The 11,244-nt window shown below is 51.7% G+C and overlaps 1 protein-coding gene across 2 annotated transcripts in view; it reads left to right on the top strand.

Moving 5' to 3' along the window:
- Nucleotides 1–11,244, top strand: part of CDH23 (cadherin related 23) — a gene marked incomplete at both ends in the record, with an annotated part of 200,662 nt that overhangs the window by 157,682 nt on the left and 31,736 nt on the right. For both annotated transcript variants that reach the window (XM_080621792.1, XM_080621793.1), the window contains 9 exons: nt 1,228–1,294; nt 1,670–1,818; nt 2,726–2,861; nt 3,057–3,445; nt 3,538–3,639; nt 5,310–5,459; nt 6,086–6,214; nt 6,337–6,465; nt 8,067–8,294. In XM_080621792.1, coding sequence (XP_080477918.1) covers nt 1,228–1,294; nt 1,670–1,818; nt 2,726–2,861; nt 3,057–3,445; nt 3,538–3,639; nt 5,310–5,459; nt 6,086–6,214; nt 6,337–6,465; nt 8,067–8,294 — 1,479 coding nt within the window. The remainder of the gene's footprint in view (nt 1–1,227; nt 1,295–1,669; nt 1,819–2,725; nt 2,862–3,056; nt 3,446–3,537; nt 3,640–5,309; nt 5,460–6,085; nt 6,215–6,336; nt 6,466–8,066; nt 8,295–11,244) is intronic.

An 11,244-nucleotide genomic window follows, 5' to 3' on the forward strand; every position in this document is an offset into this window, starting at 1 on the left:
AGTTAGTTTGCAAGTGCAGGGGTCAGTATTTTCTGAGGTTTCTGATGACACAGACTGACTTAGTGGAAGGGAACAAGAGCAGTTCAAGGCATCTCAAAACTGCATTTCAGAAGAGTATCTCATACGCGTGCAAGTGTTGTGTGGGGCTGTTGATGAAAGCCAGCCCAGAGCTTCAAAGCTGAGCCCCTATAAATGGCCTCACTGTTCCTGCTGCACGTGCGTCCTTTGCAGCAGCCCCTCCTCTTTCCAGTGCAAGTCTGGGTGCAAACCCCCACCTGCGGGAGAAAAGGAAACCACTGAGTAATATTTGTAGGGAGAAGATGCAGCAGCACATGCTTTGCCAAGAGAAGCAGGTGGAAAAGAAAGGCTAAGGCATTCTGCACGTCCTCACCGCGGTGATTTGCAAGCAGCCGCCACTGTGGTTGTGCTTTGGATCCTCTGTGGGAAGTGGTTTCTGTGGAGGGGAGATGCAGGGGCTCAGTGCCAGCCGGGGAGGAAGCCCCGGCCCCGCTGTGCCTCGCCATCTCCCGCTTCCCAGCTGCCGGGGCCGGCGGGCTCCTGGCTGCGGTTTGCGGGAAGAGCGCTGCAGTGTTGTTCAACGACACCAGAGGGGACCCGTGCCTTGGGTTTCCCGGGGCGGACGGCTGATTCGGTACGTACACGCACTTAACAGCGTGCAGTGCATCCCTGTTAAGGGGTGCTCCCGCCCTCCGGTCCTGGTCTTGCAAGGACTTAGCAGTGTCCAGACCATCAGCATGATCTAGGCTGGTCTTTTCTTTCGGTAATTTTTACATATGCTGCTGTTGATTGACTTGCTCTGATACTGTGGGCTACGTGCCCAACAGGCACAGGACCAGCTCTCCCTGCCCAGCTCAAGCCATCCCTGTGGACAGGGAGGCTCCATCCCCAGCGGCATCTCCAGTGGGACAAGCATTGGCATGTGAAGCGGGATCAATAGAGGCTTTTCCACCAGAACACTGAACCATGGGATTCATGGCATGGTCTTCAGGCCCAGCTCCCAACCCAAGCCCATCAACCTGGCAGCTGAGGGCTCCCAAGCCCATTATTCCTGCTGTCTGGTGACAAGGGAAGGGTAACTTATTTTGCTTTGCAGCTGGTAAGCTCCTGGCTCAGGTGGAGGAGCAGGATGTCCAGCCTCGGCAGCATGGGAGGACTTGTCATGGTCTCAAAATCTCTGCAGTTCTCCTTCAGTGCTTTTCTTTTCTCATAAAGGTGAAAGCCACAGATGCGGATGAAGGCATTAATGGGAGAGTGTGGTACAGGATTGTCAAGGGTAAGTCCAGATGCCCCTTCATGCATTGGTGAGTTTGCACCAAACTCTGGCCAGCTGCGCACACAACTTCAAGAGGTTGCACTCTCTACAGTTTTGCACTTTGCAGTCCACAAAAACATCCCCTCCACCCTTTAAGCAACATGTTAACATTAGGGTTAATTTCTGGGGGATGATGTGTCATGGGTGGACACCTAGATGCCATAGCTTCTGGCTTGGCCAGCGCCAAACCCTGATGTATCTGAGCCTGATGTGGCTGGAGTTGATGGGACTTGGGTTTTGCTTGGTCACCTTCCTCCAAGATAGCTTCCTCAGCATGTCACCAGGACTGATGCAGTGGTGGTGGGCAGCATCCATCTCGTTTTGTCCCCCTGCCAGGAAACGAGCACAACAACTTCCGCATCAATCCCAGCACGGGGCTGGTGATGCGAGGCGTGCGGCACCTCGACAGGGAGCAGAACTCCTCTCACGTCCTGGAGGTGGAGGCCTACAACGCAGAGCAGGGACCTATGAGGAGCTCCGTGCGGGTAAGGAGCTCGCAACCACCAAGAGGTGGGCAGCAGGGCAGGGCTGCGGAGGAGTTAATGCAGAATATTCAGGCTGCTTCATCAGAAGGCAGTCCTTTCCAGCCCTTAAAGCATGCAGGAAGTTGGAGAAATCTGGTATGGAAATGCTGATGCAAAGTCTCCGGGGGCTGCCTGTGGGTGGAGAAGAAGAGCTGGTGGGATCTTTATTGGTTTGGTTTGTTGTTTATTTTTCTTCTTTCCTGTGACATTTCATTGCAGTAATGCTGCTAAGTGATGTGGCAGCCACTGTCGGAGGGAGTCCTGCTTGCCCAGCGAGATGTGGCTCTGCTGCCAGGAGAGATGAGCCTCAGCCTATTGAAAGCTGTGTCTCTTGGCTAGGCATCTATTTAAATAAGCCAGGACCCAGTGGCAATAATCTGTAGCAGTGACACACCAGCTTCCCACGGTTCCCACAAACCCAGCCCTCTGGTTGCACCTATTTTTAGACCCACTGGTGGGGTGGGCTCTGGCCAAGCGTGACATGCCCACAGCACCAGCAGCAAGTAGAAAACCAGGAGGAGAAAGGGTGCTCCCTGGGGAAACAGCAGCTCGACCTGCTGAACTTTGAGCAAAATTTCCCACCAAGTTACCATCAATTCCATGTTGCAGGGTCTCTAACTGCAGGGTTATGAGCAGGAGATCCCAAAGCACACTGAAATTAATATACAGACTGTACCTCCCTCTGGCCAGGGAAATTCTGAATCACTCTAACCATGGGGCTTGCTTAAATCTATGATGATAAACTCTATGTTCACTCTCATTACATGATGTTTGTACGTTTCTCCTGTGCAGCAGATTCATGCCGTGCGTTGGCAAGTGTTCACAAGCCTTCCTGGCTCACCCATGGTTTCGCTGGGGGGTTTCACAGGTGATCATCTACGTGGAAGATGTCAATGATGAAGTGCCAGTGTTCACCCAGCGGCAGTACAACCGCCTGGGGCTTCGAGAGACAGCAGGGATAGGGACTTCGGTGGCAGTGGTCCGGGCCACCGACCAAGACACAGGTAGGAAGCTGGGGGTGAGAAATACCCCACTTGGTGGGGAAGTGGTGAAATCAACCATTACGCAGATCCTGGCTTGGCTGGGTTGAAATCCCCATGTGGGATGGGCTCTGCTCTGTGGTTGGGATCGGCATTGGTGGTGCCCACCTCTTCAGTATGCTTGATCCAGCTGGCACCGTGGTTCCTGCTCTGTCCCAGGGAACGGCGGTCTGGTGAACTACAGAATCCTGTCAGGGGCAGAAGGGAAGTTTGAGATCGACGAGAGCACTGGCCTCATCACAACAATCGAGTACCTGGACTATGAGACCAAAACCAGCTACCTGATGAATGTCTCTGCCACGGACCAAGCCCCCCCCTACAATCAGGGCTTCTGCAGTGTGTACGTCAGCCTGCTGAACGAGCTGGACGAGGCTGTGCAGTTCTCTAACAGTAGCTATGAGGCTGTGATCATGGAGAACATCCCCCTAGGCTCTGAGGTGCTGCGGGTCCAGGCCCGCTCCATAGACAACCTCAACCAGATCACCTACAAGTTTGACCCAAACACCAATGCCCAGGCACTCTCCCTCTTCAAAATCAATGGGATCACTGTAAGTAGCTACAGCATGGGCCCTTCTGGCTTGATTGTCCACCATGAACTTCAGTGTTGGTGGCTGACACAATTGCTGTTCATCCTTGGCAGGGTGTGATCACGGTCAAAGGCCAGGTGGATCGAGAGAAAGGGGATTTCTACACCTTGACGGTGGTGGCTGATGATGGAGGACCAAAGATTGACTCTACGGTGGTGAGTAGATTCTACTCACTTCCCCACCATTCTCTGATAACCTGAAATCACCTCCCTCTTTCTCTGGCATGGAACAGCATGTCCTAGCAGGTCTTTCTGCGCCATCTGGAAACCCTGATTTGGGGAAACCCTGCATTTAGCTTCTGCATGTCATAGGCTGGAATTTCTCAGAACAAAAAGGAAAAAAGAAGCATTCCAAACTGTAGAGTTTGCAGGTCACTTACCAGGCTAAAACAGTTTTAAGCGAGGTAAATTTGGGTGCCTTGAAATACTTACTTCACTGTGGTTTATATTTAAGAGGGCTATATTTGGCAGTTTCAAAGGCAGCCGAGTATGGGGGTGATTTGCATTTCTCTGCTGGGGCAGGAGGCATGGGGGGTGCACTGCCAAGAAGTTTATCTATTAAAAATAAAGGGATGCACCAACAGAGGACCCTCTGAATCACTGCAGCGGGTACCTGTGGACCCCAACACTGCTACAACAGGATGTAGGACTGCCCTTTGCATATACCTGCACCTCCTTATCCCTCACTAACTCTTGGTTCTCTGTTTTCTGTTTCCTCCTCTGCTGTCCTCCAACAGAAGGTAAGCATATCCGCCACACTGGCATCATCGTGGGGGCCAGGATCCATCCCAAACTCCATATTGAGCTGTGGGGAGGGACCACGGTGGAGGTCTCCCAGCCCATCCCACAAGCACCAGCCTCTGTGACACCCCCCGGGATATGGTGCGGAGGCTGTGAGCCACCCTGCTGCTGGTGAGCAGAAATCCCAACACCCTGATCTGGCATCTGGGACAGCAGCTGCCGGATCCATCACAGCAGCTGAATGCACTCTCCCTGCTGCTGGCTCTCTGCTTTTAATTCAGTGGCAACAATAACCGAATCACCTCGAAGCACACAACTCACTCCCCAGCTTCCTCTGGGATGTTGTTTCATTCAGCCTGGACACACCTGGGGCTTGGGGCACCCATAAATAGAGCCCCGGGAACAGAAAGGCTCTTCCTCTCCCATTTCTGTATCGTATTGCAGCTCTTGGATTACAAATGTGATGACAGCATTTCCTCTGGCTAATTGTGGCCAAGGTAGCCTGGTCCCCTGTCACCTGGAGTTGCCTCTCTGAGCATCTCCCAACCGATCTGTCACTCACTCATATGCCTCTTCCCAGGAGGAAGCTCAGGTCTTCTCTATGCCCATCTCACTCTGGTTTAGTTAAATACATGCAGTTCTGTCTTCTTTGTGCCCCTTTAGCTTTAAAGCAAACACTACTCAACATTTGGGCTGTAAGCACAGATGAAATTGCTGCTTGTGAAAAGCTTAGCAGGAAAGGTGAGTTGCTCTGCCCAGCTGTTTGGAGGATAAAAAAGCGGAGGATGATCCATAGAAAAATCCACCACTGAAAGCTGCAGCACCTTTGCACTTTCTCCAGCCTCTAAGCATCCCTCCACCTCCTCCTTCTTCTCCTTTGTAGGCAGGGATGTAGCTTCAGCTCCTGGGCTCAAATACCTGCACCCATTCCCACATGGGATGGACAACACTGACACTGTTGGCACCTCAGAGGGGTACAATGGGTCGAGAGTTTGCTGGGGCTGTCAAGTTTGGCTTTTGATGCCAGGTGGGCAGGAGGCCAGCTCCTGCCCTGGCCCTGCCTGAGCCCTGTGCCATGTCCATAGGTGACCATCACGGTCCTGGACGAGAACGATAACAGCCCCCAGTTCGACATCACCTCCGACTCGTCCGTGAGTGTGGCAGAGGACAGTGCTGTTGGCAAGCGTGTGGCTGTGGTCCTGGCCCGTGACCCAGATGCAGGCAGCAACGGGCAGGTAGGGAGCCTGGCACAGCAGGCTGGAGCTGCCTGTAATGCTGTGATAGTGTTTCACTGACACAAAATGCCTCCATCAGCATCTTCCAAATCCCTTCCCCTCCTCTGCATCCCTGCAAGAGCAAACTGGACAAGAGTTTTGTTTGTGAAGTGAGTACCAGCACTTCTCAATAGAGGCATGCAGCAGGAGAGGAAAAACAGAAAAACATCCTCCTTGGGCTGTCTGGGGTAAAGGGCTCTGTGGGACACGTGTCAAAATGCGTCTGGCAATTGGAAAACCAGCTGTGGCGTCTCCTGCCATGGGGAATGGCAGTGAGGCCCTCCCTTGGCAGGCTGAACAGGAAACTCTCTGACATTTGTTGTTTTCTTTACCATACAGACAGACATTAATGAGGTCCTGTCACCCTTAATACCAAAAATTGCTAGCATCATAGAAGAGCTGTGAATGAGATCGGGGTTGGCACATGGGTGTTTGCTCTGGGGTGGCTGCAATCAGCCACCATACCTGTGGAGCCCAACACGCTGGACCCAAATGCTTAGAGACTTCCCTAGGGGATGCTGGGTTTATTATTGTAGAGTCTCTTTCCCTCCTTCCTCCTCACAACATTCCCTATTTTTCTTTTCCAGGTGACTTTCTCGCTGGCTTCAGGGAACATTGGCCGAGCTTTCGAGATCCGTACCACCAACAGTACCTATGGAGAGGTGTTTGTGGCACGGCCACTGGACCGGGAGCTGCTGGATCACTACACCTTACGGGTAAGCACCAAACCACCCTGCTTGCCTCCTTTGGCTTCTTCTGGTTTGAGCACTGAGGCTGTTTTCTTGGGGCTGTGATCTTACAAATAGTGTTTTTCTTGGAAATCCATCCCCGAATGCAGATCCAAGCCTCAGATGGTGGTGTGCCTCCCCGGAGGAAGGAGCACACTCTGCGAGTGAACATCCTTGATGTCAATGACAACCCCCCTATCATCGACAGCCCCTTCGGCTACAATGTGAGCGTGAGTGAGGTGAGCACCCAGCCCTGCGTCTCTCCTTCCATCCTCCCAACTGCATTGTCCCCACCTGCCCTGTGGTCAGACCTCACCTTGGATGATTTAAGGGTTGGTGGCCCCTTGCAAGCCCTCCCCTGTGATGGCATCGTAGTTTTGGGATAGGAGAGAGCTCCGCAGTCAGCTTAAGCCCATGAGGATGCAGGGACCAGCAGGAAGGAGAAGTGGCTACACACCAATAGAAATGCCACCAGAGTGACACAGGAGGTGGTGCAGCGCAGAATAGGAATTGCTTTCAGGAAGCAGCTTGGCAAGAGCTAGATAATTAAGCAATAAAACACAATCAGGCATGAGAAAAGACAACTTATTTCCTGTCAGTTTAATTCTTGGACCGAGGGGTTCTCAATTTGATGATGAAAAATGAAATATGAGTAATAGCCGGTGACACTTAGCTGTGAGGAACTGCTGCTCATGATTAATAGCTTTGCATTAACATTATTGCCCTGTTAGGATTTTCTTACCTATTTAATACATGTTCAGAGCTGGTTGAAGAACAGAATTTCTGTTTTGATTTCCCCTGTAATGGGGCCATCCAAAAATAATTAGCTGAGCTCTGAGTCCATTACACAGCCTTCACCTTTGCCCACACACTGATTTCTACACTCTTTCAGGCTGTGCCAGCCTACATAGGACCTAATACGCTTAGCTTTCTGCAGCAGGGAATCAAACTGATTGATTGCAATAAATGGGAGATGCTGTAACGTAAGGAAAAATAGATACAATGTTGATTGTGTAGCAGTAGCTGGCTTTGGTGACTCAACAGCAAATATCACCTGTCAGTTTTATTCCATTTCTTTTTAAAAGTTAATGTAGAAAATACATTTAATTTCAGGCCAAAAACGATGTGAGCACTCAAGCAAAGGGCAGAGCCTTTCATTACTAAGCCTGTGGCTGGTTCTCAGCTGAGCTAGCAGTGGCAGAGCAAGTAGCCTTGTTAAGTTTTTGCATGAAGTTAAGTTTTTGCATCTATTACAGAATCACAGACTGGATTGGGTTGGAAGGGACCTTAAAGCTCATCTAGTTCCAGCCTTCCTGTCATGGTCAGGGACACCTTCCACTAGGCCAGGTTGCTCAAAGCCCCCTCCAACCTGCCTTTGAACACTTCCAGGGATGGGACAGCCACAGCTTCTCTTGGCAACCTCTTCCAGTGCCTTGCCCAGCCTTATAGTCATACAATCACAAGAGTTATTTCATCTTAAATGTAGTACAGTCAAAACGCACAACAACTGGAGAAAGAACTAACCTGGAAAACAAACAAAAACATTTCTAGTGCAAGCCATATATAAATTACAGGAAGAGGATTACAATAAGGGCTTAATGAAACATCGTTTGCAATAAGCACCAAAAAAATAGCATCCGGGAACTTGTGAAGGAGAGCAGCCTTCTGCTTTGCTGCTGGGTGTTGGGGCAGCAAGTTTGGAACCTCAAGCACCACAATGCCTGGGAAAAACCCTCTTTATATTAGAATTATGTTATTAATCGTGCATTTTCTATGTTACGAGGTGTGTGTGATCTATGTCGTGTATCTCTGCCACTCACCCTGCCATCTCACCCTGCAGAATGTTGGTGGTGGCACAGCAGTGGCCCAGGTACGTGCCACCGACCGGGACATTGGCCTCAACAGCGTCCTCTCCTACTACATCATCCGCGGGAATGAGGACCTGACTTTCCGCATGGACCGTGTCACCGGCGAGATTGCCACCCGGCCCTCCCCACCAGACCGCGAGCGGCAGAGCTTCTACAGCCTGGTGGTCACTGTTGAGGACGAGGGCAACCCCTCCCTGTCGGTGAGCCACCAAAATGTGCTTTCCAAGGGGGTGGAGCTGGGCAGCACTGTGGACAGTGAGCTTAGATATTGAGTGTGGAAAGGTGGAACAGGCACAGGGTGCGGTGTTTTGGTGATCTGGCCATTTGGGTTGTGACTCAGGGTCCAAATCTGCTGCGTATAGGTTTGGTTCAGAGCTATCTTTGGCACCTGGTCCTGCAGGACCATCTCTTGCAGTCTCTTGGGGAGCTGCTGTCTCCTATCTGTAAATGCCAAAAATATCATGAGCATCCCAATGGGCAAGTGTGCTGGCGGCTGCAGGATTTGTCCTGCCCACCAGTTTCTCACAGTCAGAGTCTGAAAGGTCTCTGGATGTTGCTCACCCATCTCAGGAGAGGGGGTCACTGGATCAGCATCTGAACCATGGTTCAGCTCACCTTGTGTCTGCTGTAGTGTTGGCAAATGAGAAAAGCTCCAGTAATTACTACTATAGCTGTTGTGAGGCTTGGGCAGCTTGTTGGTCATGTTGCTGCCACCTGGAGTGCCTTGCCCATGGTGAGCAGGATTTGAGCTTGCATTTGGGGCCTGATATGACATCCTGTCCCTCATACTTCGTTCTGGGGATGTGGCCACCTTGCTTTGTGGTTACCAGCCTGCAGGAGTGCCCGGCAACTCAGTTTGCTGCAGCCTGGCTTTTCTCACTCGTGCATTCCCCGCTCCACAAGTAATGAGTTTCATTATTTGGGCCTCTAAAGAGGACTCTGGTGTGGGAGGATCAAATGAGCAAATAACATTTGGGACATTTTCCAGCCCTGAGTCCCTCCTAACCCCACAGCTCTGTGGGGATGTGAGCGAGCAACTGTGTGCAGAAAGCAAGCCCAAATTGTGAGATGGGGAGGCGTGACATGCTGCGCGACACCCTGCCATCCTTCCTCTCCCCAGCCCCTACCTGCTATCTCTTGCCATCTCTCTGATCTCCCAGCAGAGCTCTCGCTGCAAGGCCCTGCTCTACATTTTGAGGAAACAGGTTGCAAACAGCAGTGTGAGCTGTGGCTTGCAATTCTCACTTCAGGCTTTGGACTCTCAACTGCTCCCTCCTGGGTAGTTCACACACCTTCTTGCGCATTGCCATCTTTTTCTTAAGCCATGCTGCCACTGTGGCTTAAATCTAGTCTCTTCCCCCAGAATGAGAGAAGGCAGCTTTGTGTAACTGCAGCACCCGATACTGCCAGCTCCTCCTTGTCCCCATCGCCCCAGCACCATGGGAGCATTGGTGATGCTGCTGTGTGACGAATGCCATGTGCTAAACTGGCAAATCCCATTGCCATGGCAATGCCCTTCCCTTCCTGGTGCCAGAGAGGACAAGTGACACAGCTTATCAATTCACACTGGTGCAAAGCAGTGTCCCAGCAGCCTCGCTTGTCCTCAGGGTTTCTGCTGCATGACCACCACATCACCGGTGAAAGTTATGCCAGCAGCAACAATCAAAATCCTGCCATGCTGAAGCAAAACAAAGTGTCCAGTGACCCGATTCCTGAGTAGAAAGAAATTTCAGCCCATTTCAGAGCTTGAGGATGCTTAGGTCTTGTGAAAGGCTGTCCTGCATGTCACTTGGGGACTGCTGGCCTCATGCCTGGATCATGAAATGATGTCTGTCAGGAGCTTGTCACCTACTTCGGTTTCACAAGTCGGGGCTGATGCAATGATGCACAAAAGGGGGTTATTGTCTGTTATTTGTGCGTGTACTGCACATACCTCATGTACTTTGAGATTTGGCCTTCTGAGTATGGGAGAGGCAGAGGAGACAGAGCTGGCAGAGGACTTGGAAGTCCTGGGATGATCTGTGATATCCAGGACAGCAAGGGTGCATGGAAGACTGGCCATCCTCTTGGCCAGTCTAGAAATGTAGGGGAGAAAGGCTAAAAATGCTGATGATAAAAGGAAAGCATTTACCCCAACAAGCACTGCAAGAAAGAAATCCTTCACAAGCTGGTGAGCTGCAACTGGAAGGTCCTGGTATCCTTCCATGGGAATTGCAGGAGTCACCCAAGCTCTGTTTGTCACTGGTGCGAGCCTGCAGCTGCACCTCCCCAAGGACTGGCCCTCCTCCAGAGTCTTCAGGATGCTTCTGGCAGCAGAAGGAAGGATGCCTGGCCAAGGGAGCTGCATCAACCACATGTGCTGGAGCTGGACTCCTCCTGATATCCACGGACCCCAGGCACTGGTGGTGCCCTGAGGCAGGGCGGATCAGCAAAGCTGCTCAGATGCCTATCTCGCAGCCACCCCAAGCCAGGGCAGTTTCTGCAGTTTCTGTTCCTGTCCCCCCGCTCTGAAACAAGAGTTCAGGTGAAGCGCTGTGGCTCCCCACTCTCCTCATGAGCAAAGCCCCAGGTGCTGATGCAGTGGAAAACAGCCAGCAGCAGGGCACCAGCTTAGTGCGTGTTCCCAAGCCAGGCACTTGCAAGAGCTGGGGGACCCATCAAGGTCCTTAAGAGCATCTTGCTGGGTCGTCTTCACCATGAGCATCCTCCCCAAAGGTACAGCACCATGCCATCTTCTCCATCACTGCTGGGGCCAAGGTGGAGTGCCAGGACCCAGTGTGCCAAGACTCCTGCTGAATGCCTGCAGGGCCATCTTTTCTCTCCCCTAGAAGTCTGGTTTTCCTTATGACAAGCTGACCAGGTAGGAAACGGTCCCTGATGCCACTTAGTGCCCCGATCTGCTGCATCAGTGCCTCTTGTCAGAGAATGTGGCTGCTCATCTCACCTCTGCCTGCCAACCACAGCTGCCGGCAGCACAGGGCATACCAAAAGCAAGACCCCTGCAACACAGAGAGAAACCTGTTTCCAGCAAAGCTTTTTTCTGTCATCAAACAGTGCATTCGTTAGCAAATGGACTAGGGAAGTGATTGTCCTCCTGTACCTGGCACTGGTGAGGCCGTACCTTGAATACTGTGCTCAGTTTTGAGCCCT

The sequence above is a fragment of the Psittacula echo genome (assembly GCF_963264785.1).
Source record: "Psittacula echo genome assembly, chromosome: 6".
NCBI lineage: Eukaryota > Metazoa > Chordata > Aves > Psittaciformes > Psittacidae > Psittacula > Psittacula echo.